At 31.8% G+C, this 21,404-nt stretch overlaps 2 protein-coding genes across 2 annotated transcripts; both read right to left on the bottom strand.

The window, feature by feature from the left end:
• Positions 1-434: 434 nt before the first annotated feature.
• Positions 435-18,841, bottom strand: LOC131852968 (sensory neuron membrane protein 2). Its single transcript, XM_059203727.1, has 9 exons — positions 18,722-18,841; positions 16,399-16,556; positions 15,057-15,198; positions 12,333-12,593; positions 11,678-11,907; positions 9,959-10,140; positions 1,903-2,021; positions 1,286-1,411; positions 435-821 (listed from the first exon to the last, which is right to left on the bottom strand). Exons 1-9 carry the CDS (start codon positions 18,839-18,841, stop codon positions 624-626), a joined length of 1,536 nt encoding a protein of 511 aa, XP_059059710.1. The 3' UTR covers positions 435-623.
• LOC131852967 (mucin-5AC-like) lies at positions 6,043-7,794 on the bottom strand. Its single transcript, XM_059203726.1, has one exon. The coding sequence runs from the start codon at positions 7,600-7,602 to the stop codon at positions 6,130-6,132; it is 1,473 nt and encodes a 490-aa protein (XP_059059709.1). The 5' UTR covers positions 7,603-7,794; the 3' UTR covers positions 6,043-6,129.
• Positions 18,842-21,404: the final 2,563 nt, after the last annotated feature.

Genomic DNA, 21,404 nt, shown 5'->3' on the forward strand with positions numbered 1-21,404 from the left:
CACATTGTTTACCCAGTATCTAACATAATTAGCGATGTAGGTTTGTTAATTTAAATATAATACATAAAATTACACATAACACCTACTTATAAATATATTTTTTAAATACAGTAGTACCATCCAATCCTAGGTTACAAATATAACTATTGATGACTTACTGAAACCTCAATATAATATTATTTGAATTAGACTACCGGCTAATTATATTATTGGATATCTCCATAATGCTCCAATTATACGTTTGGCACTTAACACAAGCCTGAATTACAGAAGCTTGGTAAATATTAAACCCGTAATAATATTTTGAGATTTCCAGCTTATGTAAGTAAGCCAAATTAAATATTGTGTTCACATTCGCCAAACGAATAAATATAGCAAAACGTAATTTATTTCTGAATTTACATTTTAATATAATTACGACCATAAAACCAAAATGTATTAGTCTATTTATATGGTGAGAACGATTTATGTGAGCACTCTGGCTCTCCTAGCTGGGTCGCTATTTACAAAACTGCCGTTTTGAACAAATATTTAATTGATTACAATCAAATATTTGAGATGGCAAGCAGATAACCGCTTATATTATTATTGCTGCATAATGAAATGAAACGTGTTTGAAACACTTATTTATTATAAGATGTCGGTATATTGTCACCAAGCTTGTCATTGTTGAGCTTTCTTCTGGTTATCATTATAATTCCAGCTACTAACATAATGCTGAACACCGATAGTAATATAGGTATAATGATGTCTATTAATTTTAATGCTAATAATAATTCATCTTTTATCTGGTCCACAAACTCTTCTGTTAATGACATACCCTGAGAACAAAAATAATATTTAAGTACCTCCGAAGGTCCTATATTCAACAATTCAACTGTATAACTGTATGTATGTAGATCAATAAGTAGGTATAACTCTATTTTAAAATCTGGAGGAAGAGGAGGATCTATCTATTAGAAACTGTCAAGCTGGAGGCATCCTATAATTTTTAACTGGTAACATAGTCTGGGGTGATATTATAATAATATTATATATCCATATTATTCTAATATCACCGATAAAAAATAAACAGTACCTATTTATGTAGCTACTAAATTTTATCTGTGATTAGTCCGCGTAAGAGTTACAATAATTGATTAAGATAGAAAGTTTATGTCCTACATTGCCCTAAATATCACGTGTGTGCTATCGCTTGAGTTCAAATATTAGGGCGTCGTGAGGTAACAACAATAAATAAACTCAAGTAAGCTGACAATTTAAAATAATGTATAGTGTTACTTACTTCATCAACCCAGAACAATGGAGTCAAGACAGTTCGGAAGTTTTGTGTCGCTGTTATTCCACGTATAGGTCTTAAGAAGACGTTAAACTGGGCTCTCTTGCCACCACTCAAAACTATACCCGTGTACTGAAACGAAGGTTTTAGTATATATTTGTATATCATATAATTAAATATCATAAAAAAAATCGGACATTCGTGGTTGTATACTGGCGACATTCAATCGCTACAGTCAAGCTAAATATAAACCAAGTAATACCCTAAATATTGAGCCTTGAACCCAGGGTCTATATGGACATATGTATATAAGAATCCAAGGTATATATAGTACAAAACTCTTATTATTTTCAGAAATAGGTATATATACAGATCAATAGATTCTTGCAACAAACATCTTGCATTTGAATATATATTATTTTCATTCATTCTTCCTTTACTGGCAATACGTCACTGTATTCTATACTTTGTCACGAAGAAGGTATTATAAATGAATACCGTATGTACCTCTTTATCAACAATGCGGTTGAAATACCCAGAATGAAAGTTCATTCAGACAAATACTGACGATTTGGTATGTGGTAAGTATCGACTAGTGAGAAAAGTACCATAAATTCTCTTACCGGTTCTACTTCAATGAATGGAACATGTTTCTCTAGATCCGGCATATTCCCAATCACGCCATTTTGGTATGCTTCATCAGCAAAGAGGAAGTGCGGATGGGTCAAAACAAGGTATGCACCTGTAACGTAAGATCAAAATTAGTAATTAATATACAGAAAGAGAGTGTAAGCCAAGGGCTGTACATTACTACTATACACCGTATTACTATACCATATACAGTAGTAATAGTAATGTATATACCTATTGATTACAAAGGTAGTAACAAACCTATAACAAAACCTTTTTGTACTTATCTATTTATATTTCTGTTTAGTTTTCCATTACGAAGAAGTTTAAAATTAATATAAAAGCTATTCTCATTTCAGGTCAAACTAATATATGTATCTATATAAATCGCTAATTATGTGTTTTATTTTATAAAAACCTATCGCTGATGTTATTCATTATAGTAAATACAAAATGCCACCACAGTTATGTAAGAAGTAAGAAGTGCTGTAGAAAAGTTTCTAACAGACTCATCTCTCAACTATCTCAACAGACAAAACTTTTCTATCCACTTCATTGCTAACTTCTCGTGTGAAATTTATTATACGTTATACTTAGGATAGGAATTGATTTCTAAGTTGCATCTGAACTTTCTGCCCACGATATAAATTAGTTGCAATAGTTATACCAGTAAGTAATAGTATTTTTAAGTAGTAAAATGATTCTAGTATATATACAAGTATTATATATACATACGTGTTATGACAACATTGTCATAATTAGGTAGTAACTTAAAATTGTGAAATATCGTTAAAATTCATTCTGTAATTGGCATGTGATACGCAAGTACCTACATTGAAAGAAATATCATTATTTCACCTAAATCGAATAAAATGAGTAATAAAAGATAACAATTTATTCTGTTTCTCCAACTGGGTCCCTGATAAATGTCAACTATATAATTGTTTGTTCTATGAATTCAATTCCTTATATTAATTAATTAATAAATTTTATGTTAATTTGCATGACTATATATAAACGTTAGAGAACGTGATCTAATTTACAAATGTCAAATAGACCTTCCATAATAAGTATAATATACTCATATTATATTTATTATATAACTGTTGTCTTGTTTTACGCTTACGCCGAATAGGTAGTTTGCTAGGATATTGATTTACTGACAACACAAATCTTCATTCCAATGATAATATTGCTTCAAAATCTTTCATGTAATTGCATTCACTTTCTCTGTCTTTCCCAAAAGTCTATTAAACTCCAAATATTTATTCAAAATTATATTCGCTGGAAAATGGTATAGTATTTCTCCTGTCGTTTATCACATATAAGAAATGTAATTTACAGTATCTACAACATGCAATTGTTATGCGAATTTTACTGTCTTCACATTGGTATAAGAAGATAGCAGGAACTCTATAACAAACTGTAATAACTTTTTAGTTCGATACGAGGCAAATATAGAGAAGTTCGCTTGTTAAGTGGAAGAAAGTTAGAAGTTTAAAACCAGAGATAGCATGTAGGTATAACTTTATTATGAACTAGAAATCATTACTAAGTTATAAATAAATAAGTTTGGTTGCACCATTGTGACTTTTCGAGTGATATTTCCTTGTGCGATAAAGTACATTTGTATATGATAAAGAAATGCAAACAGCTTCATCAATTGTTGAACCGCATTAAAGATCCTACATTCCGATTAAAGTCAATACGTAATTGTTATTTTCGCTTCAATTATTATATTTTTATTCTCAGAATTACTTACTGGAGATTGAATTGAAAATATCACTGTAGGGAAAAAAATTAAGCTTTTATAAGAGCATTAAAACATATTTATAAACTAACTATTATATCTTATCAAAGAATCTAGACACAAGGGTCTTAAAGCATATTTCTATAAATTTTTCCAGACCTAATACCTAAGTATTCATGCCTCAAGCATTTTATAAAGTAACTGTTGGTTTCTTTCAATTTCATTTTTAAGCTTCTTAAGAGATGGGAAACTCATCTGAAAGAAACATTCGTTCAGGTTGTTCCTTTGAAATAGGGAAAATAAAAGTGGTTTTATTTGCCACTGCTTAGTGGTTGTAAGTCTGATATTTTTAAAGTACTTGCACGTACTTACACACTTGCAATATGCTATTCAGAGTATTATTTCCATACAAATGCATTTCAAAATACAGTTTTCTTTGCCTGTACAAGGTATTAAACTATATAAGTAAATTTAAATTATGAAAGTAAATATTGATAACGTCTTATTCTATAATATCGTCCTATAATTCGTTTTATTAAATGTTATGGAAAATTGATTAATAAAATGTATATATGTGTGGTACTTTACAACTACGGTTGAAATTTACACAAAGATCTGGGTTATTTTTGTTAAAATCTTCGATTCGCGTCGTTTTAATAAATTACAAATTAATTAATTATCTCAATTATATAAGTCATTATAGAAATTCGTTGTTAAGGCTATGTTAGCTGGTTTTAAATGGCGGGCAGGTTGATGATATACTGGCTGTTGTCGTCAAAGATTTATATGACAAGTTTGGATCTCATCCATTATTTATAGATTGTGGTTTTCGTGTCTCAAGTGATTCTTAGAACAGTCCTTAAACTTTTCAAACATAATGTTCGGTTCTATGTAGGTATCTATAATATAAATTTACATATCTCGGAGCAGCGAGCTAATATGCTTGAGTTAGTTAATATCAATATCCATATGAAACTAATCGAATTTAGTGCAGTTCCGTTGAATGGAAATCAAGAGGCAACTGCATAATTCGATCACATTTCATTCATTCAATGACTACGAAATATTCAACTAATATCCAATTCTAGTGTACGAACACACGCATTCCATATCGATTGATTGAAATTTATTGCAAGAATAGACTGCCAAAGTGCAATAAGCACTTGGAATTTGTTTCAGAATGTAGATATTATTTTATCCGTGTACACTTCGATTGTGGAATGAACTACTTGCCGAGGTACGTGGCGCGCACGTGACACCCCTTGTTTTTCAGACATCCATAGACTTCGGTAAACGTTTGTCATAGCCTATGGACCCTATGCTTGTTAGCCACCTACGTAGTTTAAAAAAAAACAGATTTTTTTTAAAGTGGTTGCTGACGTATGAGTTACCTAGTCATTAACAATTTATTAATTATTAACAATTGTCTTTAAAAATCATTGAACCGTTGTGTGATACGGAAAAAAAATATTAAGCTGAGGATAAATTCAGATGATTATAATTCCTAATGTTTCTTAAGTAGGTCCATAATGAGTTCATGGGTATTAAAAGAATTTTTCAAAAATTATTAATTGTAAAAGTACTTTACAAGTTTTAAGGTAATATAAATAAATACATTGAACACTTAAGGGAATGAAATGAGTGAACATAATTTTAATTAATTATTGGCATATCACAGCATAATATATGAAAATTAATGTATATGTCATATATGATATTCCTCAAGAGCAGTTAACCGGCTAAACAGGTGTCATTTGTTGATCGACTTGCTTTCATTGAATGCGAAGATGTCATTTGTTAATTAATATTTGTCCTTAAGTAGCCATTTCAAAGCTATTTTACCTAATAATTATGAGTGTAGCTTGCAACTTACAAGTTCTCGATGGTCTAGCGATTTATCATGGCGCCTTACTTCTAAAGGGCGGGGGTTCGATTAATATCAGGGTGTAATAATTTGTATTGTTAAGTATGATTCTTTGTCTAATAGGGATTCTGTGTGTTTTCTATGTATATTATGTATGTATTTACGAAAAAAGTGTTAAAGTTTTATATATCAGTAATTTAGCGCCTGTAATACAAGTTCTGCTTATCTTGGGAGATGGCGATATGTGGATTGTTAAGGATTATTATTATTAGCCGAAAATATGAATTGGATAAGTACAATTTTTTGATGACTAAGATTAATGGTTATGCCTATTAACGCATATAATTAAATGCATGTTATAAAGTGATTCTCACATTTTAGTTCCGTATTATGACAAGTTATTTAAAATGTTAATTGTTGTTTTCATACAATAATATATAAATAACAACTTATTGCTTTTTGGAGGTTGTAAAAATGACGAAGTCAGTGTTATAGAATTTATAGCTTTATATTTATAGATGTAAAATAGGAATTTCTTATTTGGTTTAATTTTTAGTTTTTCACATATAATATTTTCTACGTAAACACAATAAATTGACCAATTATTTAAGTGTGGAATTGAATGTCTCTTCGTAATTGATTACGAGAACCGCTCTGGAAGGTAGCGCTTTTTAAAAAAGGAGACGGGGTGGTAGTGCCGCCGGCGAATATCCTCAGTTTAAACGGACTTTCGTTTGTCGAGCGAAAATTGTATGCAGATATAGGAGGGCGTTTTGTAGGATTCAAATATAAGTCGAAAATTGATTGAGTAGATCTTTGCAGCGTTGGTCTATTAGTTGCTGAATTCGTCTTTTTTGTGCTCAGTGGAGACGGCGTTGTCCAAAACCGTTGTCCAAAATTTGATCTCGGTGTTAAATTGACCACCTGCTCTTCCGACAATTTTCGATGCTGATGCCAAGATGGCTTCGTAGTTAATGACCTCTGAGTAGGAAGCAATGAAAATTTCTGAGAAAATGGATGCGACACTATTGTTGAGAGCGGTCTCAGCGTTGTAGTTGCGATAGGAAATCTGTACGAAGCTGTAGATAATGTCGCCGGTCTGTATGATATCACTTGGGGTCTGTAAGTGGTTGTTATAGTAGAAATCCTATATGTTGCCGGTGTTCTGTACGTCGTTGGTGCGAAAGTTGGCGAATTTGTATTTGAGGAATATGTTATTGGAAATTTATCATATTTTGCCGCATCTTTAGTCACGCTCGCTTTTCTTGAATCCTTGTCATCATATGTTAGTTTATTGCGGAACTGATTGCTTTCTATTGTTCTCCATGGCTTCAGAGGAGAGGCTGTTGTAGATGTGATAGAGTAACGGGTCGAGCTCACAGTTTGGGACGTCGGAACTGGTTTAGGTTTATTACCTAACACGGGAAGTGTAAGTTCATCAATATTGTCTATTTTATAATTTAACCAATTTTTTGATGTGGTCCTGGTATAATATAGTTCGATATCATTCTCATAATGTTTATTAACTAAAGCGCTGACTGTCAAATATGACGGTTGTCGACCACTGATCCTGACTGGGTTGTATGAATGCGTGATATTGTTGTCCAGAAAGTCATGTATTTTGTGAGAATTGAACGATGTTTTAATTGTAGCATTTTTTGGTAAACCATCGCAGTCGGCCAGATATTTCTTTGTATTTTGTCTGCAGTGTTGCGGATACACCACCCACGCCATAAATCCGTTGCCTTGCAAGCGCGTGTGTTCTTCGTGTATCATCAGCGAGCATTCGACGTCATCTTTTATGTCTTCATCTCGGAAGGCGGTGCAGGGGACCCCGCAGGCTTTACCGGGTCCGCACCAATACAGCTCGCTGATTTGAAAGATACCGTGATCGCCGCTGCCGTGATTCTGGGCACTGGTATCCAGGCGGGACTCGTGATACGCGATGCACACCCACGTAGAAATATGGCTGCTCTCTACGCCATATGACATTAGTTCTTTTGCAAATTCACATCGCTCGTAAATACGCGCGCTTGCCAGCGCTAAGAGGGCGCACGTCCACCATGCGTCGCGGATCATGGTTACTTGCGATTGATCAAAATGTGCACGCGCATGCTTTTTTACTTATTTAGCCTCCCGCCGCGCGCCCGCGCACTATCTGTGTCGCGCCCGTATTAAACGGTAACCTTATTAGATGAACACTTTGGAGCGGGTGATAAAGGATTTTTATGTGAGATGACAAGGTATAAAGGTGTTACAGTGCTGCACTCAGCAAGACGCGTGATGTCGGCGACCGACGGGCTCCGGCGGTTCACCTTGGTATAGCAGGGCGCGTCATCGCCGTTGTACGTGTTTATATTTTTAAATAACATTCTGTTGTTTAAAAAGTAAATAAATGTTTATTAGAAAATGTCAAGTTTTACACCAGGAACTTTAAATTTGGATTTTCAAGTTTGTATGATATACCGGGGTAAAACAGAGTACATAGGTGAGCCTAAAATGTGTCAAATCTATCAAAGTAGTAGTAAAATTACTAAGAAATGTTAGTAATGTTATAATAAGTATCTGGTTGTTGTTGGCCTTCTGTGGTTCCTTGCTACGTAGCGGTTAAGTAAACACTCGGCACAGCTTCCGCAGCGTGCGGTGTGCGGGTCAATAGGTGAGGCAGTGGCCTCTCGCCTATTTTTATATTTGTCCATTATTTATGAATTAACTTAGATACAAACGAATCATATCCATAACTTAAATCGTGACCGATCACTCATAAATATACGATGGCTTGTAAACGATACGATAATTGCTATTTTATGACTAAGTATTTGTAATAAATTAATTAAAAGTAAATTAGTTTTTCTTTTTATGTAAGGTAAATATTACTTAGAGGAAATATTTGTGTTTCTAATGGATAGGTTTAGAAATACTGGCCCGTTTTCAAAAATTGTTTTTACCTATATAAATATAAATTGAGTAACATGGACAATACGACCAAATGAGATCTAATTTAAGTAAAACATGTAGTTTCAAATCATTGTATTAAAATATATACGTATATTGAGTGTCATTGTTATTCATATAAATGAGTAATACATATATATAAATGAGTACGCATATATGGCAAAACATTATGCGGTCCTTTGTTACTGAGGTATTACATCAATTTATCAAAGTATGTAGATAAATCTCTCATGTCAGTTTAACACAGAAGCCAGTATTTTCGAGCAAAATACTAAAGTCTAGAATAGGTAACTAATCATTTACCTATTCTGGACTGCAGTATTTAATATTTCAGTCCAGGTTTATTAATTCAATCCTCGGTAGGAAGGGACGTTTATTTGCCTTGAAAACGTTTAGATTAATTCTGAGTTACGGCTACGTCTCGTCTATTTCTCTTATTTACATAAAATCTTGCGCCTCGTTTTTATTCACCTTGTGCCTCAGTAGTTTGTTCGAGTTGCACATAATTAATTTACGTTCGACTCACGTAGGTATACGTACTGTAGTACGGATCAAATTACCTACTTTTATTTGTTTCCGTCGAAAATTTACCGATTTTATTTTTCGATATTGTGCAGAGTTTTATGTTACTTTAGTTAATAAAACCACCAGATTATTTGAAGTTAATAAACACGTTAATTTTTGTTTTTTATTTATTTACCGACTCAGTTTTTATATATAACAAGGATATTATGATTCTTTAGGATATAGATTAAAGAAAGTAATTAAATCTGTATTCTTAAAAGGAAGTTTTCCATTTTAATTATATTATTTAATGTGCATATATCACAATGACCTCACAATTATATTAAATTGTAATGCATGTGTTTTGTAAAAGTAAAGTATTGCTTAAATTATTGTAATTTATGGAACTCGCGCTAGTCTGATAGTTATCTATGATTTACATGTATAGATTAATGCGCATCACAATTTGTTATCACCAGCTTAACCTCGCTTGGGTAGTGTGATGATTGTGTGCTACAGATAAAAAATAAATTACCTATGGTATCTGTTACTTTTAAGGTTTATAGGTCAAGTATTCATTCATTAGTTCTTACTAATAAGTTTATTGTAAACTTCCTTATAAACGGATTCATAAACGGATAAAATAATAGACATACGTCGACGACGATACGACGCTACGAAAAATTTAGTCTAAATTTCGCAAATATTACTTATCGCTATCTGACAATCATAGGTCCTCGTAGTTACATAATAAAACATCTATGTACCAATTTCTTTGCATATTAGTACTAATTCTTTTACTCAAACAATTTCTTAACTTTTTCTATATTAAACTTTAAATGAGGACCGTTCTTAATCAGATGGCACTTGATATTATCAATCAACTGTAAACACCGTTTGTAATATTAGAAAAGCTGACAAAAGAACAAATAACAATTTATTTTAATTAGAAAATAAACGAAAACACTTTTCTTACCTACGCACGAGAAAAGCTCGCAAGCTCCTTTAAGCAAACAGCCATTTTCTCTGGTGATGCCTTGGGTGATATTCAGACAGAAACATCCGTAGTCATCAGCATACATGGATTCGTCAACGGTGTACCTGTACCCTGGCACACCTTCGTATTCCATTTCCCTCACGAAATCTAATCTGATAGATCTGTGAAGTATTATTAGTTATTCAATATTTGGGTAAGCTTAGAAATATTCAATTGGCTTCATTGGAACCACAATTGAACGATTCGTACATATATTTAGTTTGATGTGTTGACGCATATGTATACATGTATATATATATATATATATAATAATTTGTAAATACGTATGTGTAAATATGGTAGTGAACCCAGGGATTAGATTAAAACTCAATAAAAAATAAAAATCGTAGCGATATTCCCATCTATTATTCGGTTATTGGATCGATTCACGAATAGTTACAATAATCTAACATGATGCTTTTAGCGTAGATTAGTGGCTTAATCTCTTTTAGTAGTTCAATTCTGCTTAAGTGAGCTTCATACCGCGTGCACTAGTCGCTTTTGAAAGCTTATTGCAGGCGACTTTGCGCTACACTAAGTGTCCGACCTAAATTAACCTAATTTTGCTTTCAATTTCAGCTTTCAACAAAACTCTCACTTCATATTGAAGTAAGTTTATAATACAATTTTATGATAGGGAATGTATGGGTCATTCATATAGGTAGTATAAATTAATAAACAAATTTCTTGAACACATTTTCATCAGAAAATCAAGTATTATAAGTTATTGTAACAGATAATTCAATATCTTGAAAGGATAAACGCTAACTATAGTGAATATTTTATAATCTTGATGTAACGGTATTTGTTCAACAATTGTACAATGCCATATGGTCCAATATACGAAGTTGATACATATAGTCAAATTATTTGTATTGTGTACATTCCATACCGTTATTTAAAAGGTTATTGGCCACATACAAAGATTGCGAACCAAGATGCACAATAACTACCTACTACTTTTGTGATTGGACGTTTAGTGTGTATGTATGTGTGTGTAAATAATGTATGAATTTACTTATAAAGTTTTAAATTCCTTAGTTTACGAGTATCTACCTATATAATCTTTTATATTAAGCAATATATTTGTTCTTATCTTAAGGATTTTACTTATTACGATAGGGTTGTTCACATATGCATTAGATTATTACAATTCAAATTGAATTTACTTAAACAAAGGCAGCGATGACATTTTACACTACAGAATGTAGGCTACGAGCACATCGCTTTGAAAAACCAATAACAAATTGAATCACCTAGATACGCGGTTTCCGATACCTAGCCACACATTCATGCTCCTCGGTAATCAATACTTAAATGTTAATGACTTATAAATACGTAATCCATGTGGTGATTTCATTAACTATTAAGAAAGGGAATAATTATATATATATATATATATACTCGTACATATACATGTTAGTCTCTTTATCTATTATAGTTTTGCTAAATAGGTTTCCGTAAATTTAATTAAATCGGTATTAATTAAATTTACGAAGCGCAAGCGACTTAGTGTGTATTCTATGGCAAGCTTACGTCTTTGTACTTCGTATTACGCATAACGTTTGCTGTAGCATCCTCCTTGTATGATACGAGAGTGCATAATATCTCAAAGGCGATTAGTACTTTGTACAAACTGAGTAGTTTGTGGGAGTTTACCTGCAAATATCAGGATTAATTGCATAGATGGGTTTATCTTTAGTCATAAACGGATTGTATAAGCCAGAGTCAGTTCCATTGATCATGTTGCACACGCTGATTTCTCCGGGATTAGGGTTGAGCCAATATTGGAAGAAAGGTAAATTATTGTATCTGATGATACGCGCTACATCATGAACATCTTCTATTCCTCGATAAACTTCGTATCGGTAACTTTCGGTCATGTTTTTCTAAAAAATAAATAAATATAATTTACTATTGCGACTTAAATGATACATACCGTTAAATGAGTCACTAGTCACTTGACGATACCTGCCCATAAGCAAACGAAATATCGGAAGAATCAGGGGGAATTTATGAAAAAGATATGTTGCCTTTATAGGAAAGCCTATTCATTTTAGGTATTTTAACAGAATTGTTATAAAAACTTTATAAATAATAAGTACTTATTTCAATTAATGGGACAGTTGAATTACAGAAACACTGAAAGTATAATTTTTCTTTGATGAAACTAAGTCTAAGCTATAATAATTTTAATTTACTGAAAAAATCGACAAGTCAATAATTCATTTAGTCTTGTAAGAGCAAGCAATGTTTAATTATTCAAAACAATTTCAGTACCTAAGAGTAACTGGCGGTAACAATGAAAACTTACGTATGCGAATAGAGAGAAGAGGATAGAGCCGTCGTTTTGCAATACCATGTTCTGTATGTCTGGAAGCATGCTTCTAATCACAGTGCACACAACGCCACTCACGACGACTGGGTCCTTACATATTGGGACTCCTTTAAAAAGTATATCCCCAACACGGAAGGTGGCTATAGGTTGGTTATATTCACCAAATATGCCGTCGACACCTGAATTTATTATTCCCATCAGGAATGGAAAATCTCCCTCAGTCGTGCCCAGTACCGCCTAAAACAAATCTTCTGTTATTAATTAAGTAATTATAATAAAAAACTAAATTGTAGTATAGTGTATGAATCTACAGGAAAGTTAAAAACACACATAATAAACACATGTAATTAAATGAAATACAATTTCATTTAATTTCATTACATACATAACTATAATCAATAATAAGCTACCAAGTTTCATTCGTACAAAATACAAAAGCAAAATTTTTCTATGTTCAATAAAGTTCAGGTATTTTTTATAGGTTTTTTCGATGGAAACCTAAATAAATAGTAACGGACATTCGTACTGTGGTATTTGTACTAAAAGCGTATGTTTCGATATTGGATACAGTTTAAATATTTTTATTTGTTTCCGCCGAAAAATCACAAGGATTTAATATGAATTTTTATATCAAATCCTTGTGATTTTTTGGCGGAAACAAATAACCAATATTTGAATATATGCAATCAAAATAGCAGAAAAACGCAAATATCTCGTGCGTCGATGTCGGTCCAATTTCAATGAATTCACAGAATTTCAAAGGGCGATTTTTCTAAGCCTGTTATTGTAAACTATGGAAAATGATATGACCTTCGCATTACTGTCGAGATAGTAGGATAAAATCGTAATAAATTTTTTCCTAATGACCATTAATTATTTATCATTAATCATTTATTTGATAAAGCAGATATGTTAATCTTTTATTTTTGATACCAAATATTTGTTTATTTTAAACAGGTACCAAAATATTTATAAACTTCTGTATCATATAAGATATTTTTATTGAACTACAATCCAATTACTACATGCAGGTAACCAACGATGGTAGAACGTGATCGCAAGGGTAAAACTGAGCTTTACTCAATATATTGCGTATTTATTGAGGGAGAAATCTGTATCGCCTGAATCTATGCATGCGGCGAGTTATGAAAGTAAATTGTGAATAGAATCAGAGAAATAATAAAAATTATATAAATGAAATAAGAGTATAAATAAGAACCAACTTAGACAATTGTCTTATATTAATGATTTTGTAACGTATATGTGAAAGTAAAATGTAATAGTCGACCCTTACACGTGTTGCTTATTAGTCCGTAAGTTACACGTGTTTTATAAAGTCTATTTAATGATAACTAATATTCTGAAATGTAATAACTTTCACGTTGCATACAGTAGCAGCGGGTGTAAAATGAGCTTGGTTAGTCTGTAATAAGCGTATGTTTTAATTAATTGACATACCTTCTCATTTGCACCTCTACATGATAAACAACGTGTATTAGTGGAGTATTTTTTTATAATAAGTATACTTAATTACGATACTAGCATTCATACGTCAATCGGTGCCGATAAAAGTCCACATGTCAATAAATACTACTTAATAACTCTAAGTTCAGTAGAATCCGGATGTTAATATTATTTATCGAATATTATTTACAATAATCGCTTGTTTGTGAAATATTTTTATTATTATTATATTCTGTATTTTTTAATTAATAAAATTTAGTTCGCCTACCCAAACCGCTGCACTATCAAAAATATTAAATGATATTGAAATCGACAACCCTCGTAGTGTTATAGTTATATATAGTACTTTATCATCCGATAGTAAACTTTTCGTATTGATATGTGACGTTACATTCATTTTTTAAAGGGAATTTAAAGTTTAGAAAAAGTATCACATTTGAACAAATGCAAGTGATTTTAAATCACTGCATTCTACATTTTAAAAGTAGATATAGTAAATTACACACACTGTTATAATGGAAAATTAAGAAACCTACAATACAAGTATCATTAAATAGCAACCTACGCTAGAGCATGAATTAATATCAAATACTTTTCTAATAAATTCGCAAAGCCAATAAATATACCTAGTATAAAGAAAATAATCATCAATTTCAATTATTTACATACTATGCTTTATACAATCAAATTATTAATAAATGAATAATTGTGTAATATTTTCTTTCAAAGTTCGGTGAATGTGAAAATCGTGAAACGAGAGAAACAATGAAATATTTCGAGATACAATTACGCCAGCTTCAATGTGAAGTTAAATGCAAAATGACTTTTACATTACAATGCAATTCGCAGTTATGATATTAAAAATATTTCAATAAAATGCCACAGTAACAGGGAGAAGGGAGATTCTTTCAAAAATCAATGTTCAATTCAGAACAGTGAATGCAAATTCTCTGCATAATTAATCTGAAAACACATTGCACAAAGGTAACCAAATACGAACAAAAACTGACAATTAGTGAATAATAAACAATAGCGGACGAGTAATGCTAAAGCTTTTTGTATTTCATGGAAGAAGTATTCCATTCCATTTATTTCCGTAAATGAAATATAAAGTTACGGAGTGCTTTGTGGCTGTAAATGAAAACATAAATGATATGTTTGCATTTCAGACACAGCATTCAGTAGCAGAATTAATTAATTATAAATATGTTGCAGTATTATTATTTTGATACTCACATGGTACGGCACGTTGGGCATAGTAATAAAATCGTCTTCTGTGTTTGGATACGATCCTACTGGATCAAATTGCATTAAATTCCAAATATGATAAGTCAGCCTGTCATCTTCAATTCTTTCTATAACTCTCTTTTGTTCCATTCTGTGAAGAAGAAATTGGAAAATTTCAGTAGGTATATTCATAATTATATTGTAAATTCTAAATTGTGTTCGTTGCCATTTTATGGCTGAATGGATTTAAAAGAACTTGAAAATATATACATAGTATGACGAGGATGTATATACAAGGAATGGTTTATTAACTTTCGTAATTATTGTTTTACATAGTATCAATTATTTAAAACAGTCAGCAGTAAGACATTAAAGTACCTTAATGGTAATTTATTAGTGTTAATAATAAGTAGTATTTTTTAAGTCTAAACTGTAATTAAACGGTTATAAATATCTATAAGCATTTTCTTATTCATAACAGGTCTACACCACTAAGCTAGGTCATAATTTTTTCAGCTCCCGCTGTAAACGACCTTCCAGAACCTGCCGTGCTAAATTGCTAAGGTTACTTTCTCTGTTGTAGTTTATAATAATTAGCAATAATTAAAAGTTAACTGTTATTACCGAGTACATATATTAAGACCATAAAACACAGACAGTGTCTTAGTATAAGCACAGGTATAAGTAACGAACGTGCAATATTACGACATACATAACTATACACATGATAGCAGCGTAAGTATCAACTGTAAAGGTTATTTTTATTTTACAGTTTAAAATTTTATATCTACAGCATGAAATAAACTTGAGTTTGTTACTGCGTTTATTACTGTTCAGTGAGCAGGACTCGTTATTCTGTAGTTCTAGTTCTGAACTACAGGCGAATGTGACTGGTGATACTATATAAACAAGTAACTACTAACTACTACTGCAACAAAGTTTTATTCACATATGAATGTTATAGTGTATGTGCACTCGTTGTAACATTTATATAAAATAAATATTTTTGAATTGTTAAAGTCGAATATAAGATTAATTAGGTACCGCATCAGTATACAGTATCGCATCAGTATTTATTATCAATAGTACAGTATCGGCTATAAAAATAAACATGTGAAAGTGATTACTTTAATAATTCTTTTTAGTATCTAGTAGCATAGAATATTAATTTTATTATCATATCTGATAAATAATAAGCACCTGGCCGTTCAGGGGCTTTAGTTTTATTATTATTACTTATGTGAGTACAATATATTATAATAACTATTATTTACGATCGTTTTGTTTATCTGTTTTGAACTTTCGAATTACGACAAGGTATTGTTCAGTTCTTTAATTTAATAAAACTTACGTGTAAATGTAAGGTCCAATTTCAGTAACTCGAGGGACTCCGCCTTCAAGAACTTCGTCAGGGTTGGTTATATTAAACAGGTGAACAGTAAAATTCATAATAACAGGGACTACTTCAAATCTTTCAAATTGTTCGGAGCCATTTATAAGCGCCACATTCTGAAAAATAAACACTTATTGTTAATTTATTGCTTCCTAATTATTTTTTGTGTAATTGGAAATGCTTATACAACTTGTATAATACTTGGATTGGACAATGAATGGGTAGTAGTAACCATAGCCTATAGGAGGAAAGGGGATTTTTAGTAATGTGAACTGATGGTCTTATTGCTATCATGTCATGTTGACCTCCACGCGGTTCCCCCCGGAAACCATCGTGATAAATTCTTGTCACGATGGCTTAACTGACCTGACCTCATGCTCATCTTATCATTCTCCACTGGTGCCCTGTCAGCGTAAACCATTAGCGCAGGCGGGTGCACCTTTTATTATCATCCATAAAAAACCATAGCCTATGTAATGGAAAGCAAAATAAACAAAATACGTTGTAATTTATAGAATTCCATCATATGCGTTATGTCCGCAAGTATAATGAAATTTTATGTATTGTATAGGACCCTAAAACGAAATAATAATATTTCTAATTTAGCATATTTTCTCCACGCTGTAGTACATAAGTATTGGGCTATAGTGCTCATATATGTATATGTTATGTACCTAATTTATAAGAAAGCATTATCTGTTTCTACCTTATCCCATTTATTTGGGGTCGGCGTAATGTCTTTCTCTTCCATTCATCCCTGTTCGCAGTTATCTCGTTATTTACTCCCTTTCTTACCATATCATCTTTCACATAGTCCATACATTTCTTTTTCGGTCTTCCTCTGCCCTTATAATCGTCCATATTCGCATATAAGATTCCTTAAGATATGATATCCATCTTACAAGAAAATTAGGATAAAATTTTTTTTACATGTAATTTCATCCAATTTTATTTATGGTATTGTACCTAGTATAAAATAGTATTGCAAAACAAAAGAATTACCGACATCCCATATACAACTCAAGGAGGCTCTAGAAGTATCTTGTTTACAACTATGAATATCATATTTACAAGGATGCGATGCAATAAAGTTTGAAATAGAGTTCGTTATATAATTTCAATATCCTCGGAGCGTTCCCGAAGTTTCCATGGCAACGGGTAGTAATAGGATCGTCCGAGCAAAGAGCCCACAACTCTACACTTAGTGCTATATATATGTATAATGTTTTGAAATACTTGCTTAACGTAGCTTTTATTTATTTAATCAAATATATTTGATATTTTAACAACAAATGCAATGAACCGTCTAGTAAATTCAAATTATTATTTATCTAAACGAATATTATTAGTTATATGGAGTAATATCTGTTTCTTTTTTGGATTAAACTATCAAAATAGTCATTAGAGTAATATTACTAATATTATAAATGATAAATTTTGTGTACATGAATGGTTATGTTTGTTACTCATTCACGGAAAAACTACAGAACGGCAAAATGTGTACTGTAGTTTTTTCACATAGATGGCAACACACAGGCTATAAATTTCACGCGGGTGAAATCTTATATAATAAGTTCTTATATAATAAGAATTACTATAGTATATCATTTATGATTTATAAAGAAATTATTTATAGGAACTACATTTTCTTTATAATTCGTGAACGGTACGCTAAATTAATTCGTACTTTACAACTTTTAAGCCGTGAAAACAGGTAGTTGGGCAGTAAATACAGTGGTTTCTACCCTATATTTACTTCAGCTTTTTCACATTTATCTACATCTCCTTTTGATATAAAGGGAATATATATATTAACGAATTTATTTGAAATAGAATCATTCAATGTACATTGAACAGCTGAAAAGTATATCTCTAACCCACTCATTAATATAATCATCCACAGACACTTTGTCTTCTGACTTCTTGTAGTAGTGGAATGTTTCACTGTATTTGCTTAAAAGAAGACATTACTAGAGTCTTTCTTACTTATATTGCTATTTAGTTTGGGTTCTGTCCTGTAATTAAACTCACTGCATCCTTTATAGCTTGCTATGTTGATAGTCTAACACAAATTAATTGAGTGCCACCTCGTACCATGATGCACATGACAAAATACAATGTATAATATTATATTTTATATTGGCTCAAATACAAATTAAAAATTACTTTCTGCTTTGAGATATGCCGAATAATTGTATGTCGATATTTGATAATGTATTGATGCTGCGAGTTCTCATAATGAAACATTTATCACAAAAATATATTCTGAAACAATACTTACATCCGTAATTGTACTGACAATAATTTTAGGCACCGCTACGAAACCACCTAATGAAATAATAATAACAAGACCGGCGCCAACCACCGTCAATACAATACCACACGTGTACGGCGCGCACATTATTACTTACTAAAATTAAATAAATTATAAAATAATACAACAAATAAGCCCGGTGTGGTTCTTATATGAAATACTAATACCAACTAAATGAATGCGATCACAAACATATATTAAGTAAATTGTTATTAATAGATAACAACGATTAGGGTTCATTAGAAGTCGTCACAAAACGCGGGATTAGATGCGCGATAGCGCTTATAATGTATTTGGAGTCTATGTAATCACTAGAGGCCGAATGCAAAAAGCAGATAACAGTGTACCGCCGAATGACCTATTTCCCCCGCTATGCAGTTCACTTGTAAGCCGCGCTCCATTTTCCAAATGTGATAAGGTTGTAAAATTGTTGGCTACGGAGATGTAACACCTTAGTCCTTATGCAACTCCTTTTACGGGCCATCTATATTTTATGTCAAATGTTAAAAGGAAGCGACAACGTGCGACACTATATGGCTAGACATCGGTGGAGAGATATTTACAAAGTTCGTCTAAGAATTATACTACGTAACGTAATTTATGGTTGACCCCTTCTACCGTAGATATAAATATATATCGCCGTTCCTTTTGATATTTCCATGATTATTGGGTTTCCCTACATTAGGTAAAATTTACCCGTTTAGATTAGGTAGCTCAACATCATATGTATTGTTCCATTTGCTATAAAAATTACTTTCATAAAATTCATGAAAATAATAATGCAATAATATCGATGCATTCAGAATGCATTAGTAGAGAAGAATGGGCGAGAAATTCTATTCAAACATAAATTTGAATTCACATGTTAATTTTGTACTAATATAATGTATCAAAGGGCGCATATTACAAACACATACATGCACAGATATCAAATGAATGATGTATTGATTTTAACGTCAGCTCGTATACCGAGCATAGTGCTCTGTCTCTATCATTACTGCAACTGTGATTTATGCGCGCAGTCCTGTTACGCGAAATTCAACTCTTCGTTCATATACACTCGATTTATCTATCAAAATGAACCAGTATAACCTGTCACCCCAGGCGATGGGTGAGCTGCAGCTAGCCCAGGTGATCCAGGAGTCGATGAACTGCATGTCCTAGTTCCGTTTTAGATATAAAAACATACATCCCGCCTTGCGTCTAATTTACTTTTCACAAAAATAAAATTTATGTAAAGGGCCTATTTTGTTTGTATTTTTTTTATTTATATTTGTAACTCCGTTATTTTGCCATTATCGCATTAATCACTTATGAAATCAATAGATTAAAACATTTCGGAATTAACAATAATCATTGTATAACACAACATCGACCTTTTTTATAAGTAATATATTTATTACGTAAAGTCTCATGTAAGGTGACACTATACCTTGAAAATTGTTAATAAAATACTGATACTAACGTATGTGATAACAAATATTTTGGAATTAATTGATAACGGTGAACTGCATTCACTTGTTTGTAATATTAACAAAAACAGTGTGGTTAAGAAAACAAGGCTCTGATCATTGCCATTCGGATAAATTTGGATTTAAACCTAGTAGGTAGAAGATATGTACCTGTTGTATATTAGGATCGTTAGTGATGAATATTGTTTGATCACCGCAGCAGCAAATGCAGCAGCTTAATGTACATAATGAAGGCATTATGTATATTGAGCTGCGGCCGTGGTGGTCAAATGGTTTAGCACACCCTCTTACTAGTAATGGTATATAATTTGTCGTAGGTCCGAGTTCTTGAATTGCTTGTGTTGGTCTTAGTTTATCAATGTACGTGCTCATTTAAGCAATTCATAATAAAATCTATTCAAGATGCGATGTCCGGTGTCCAGGGTAACAAAGTGATATTGAAATTGATAGGAAAGTTATTATCTGAAAAATAGGAATAGGAAAATTATATACACATGTTTTTGTTTATATAAATTATAGAAACATTTTCTAATCGTGTATATAGATAGGTATATATTTTAATATTTCCAAATTGAGACGATCGCAACAATATAACTATCAAGATAGCGTTCGTCAAAGTTAATTTGTGTTATATAATATATTGTAATTATACAAAGATATTATGCATTCTTGACGATACAATCTACTCGTATGTGTAGATATATTTAATTTATAGATTATTACCAATAGAGTAATTGTACAATGATATTTTTATTTCCATTAGGCACATGTCTCGTTGTTAATTAATTGGGCTACTTCAGGAATCAGTTTAAAGCTTCATATGTTTCATTTGTTTGATGTCAGATAATCTGTAATGAAAAAGCCAATAATATGTAGCCGCCAATACCAGACGGCTTAATTCGTGGATATTCAATTAGTAATTAATTTCATTTGGTTTGGTCCTTTGATGGCTGCAAATAGGTACAAAGCAAAATATTCGTGCAAACTAATTGAATTGAAATATATCGAATATCGGCTGTGGTATTAAATTTTGGAATCCTTTATGTGCAGTGGACAGTTGCACGGACCAGCTTAATTAATTAAATTGGTCAACAGTCACGTACACGCCGTGGGCAATGTAAAGAGAATTAAAATATGCTCTCACATTTATACAAACAGTATTATTGTTGTCATCATTG

This window comes from Achroia grisella, unplaced genomic scaffold, assembly GCF_030625045.1.
Source record: "Achroia grisella isolate CSIRO2021 unplaced genomic scaffold, CSIRO_AGI_Agris_v1 utg874, whole genome shotgun sequence".
Taxonomy (NCBI): Eukaryota; Metazoa; Arthropoda; class Insecta; order Lepidoptera; family Pyralidae; genus Achroia; species Achroia grisella.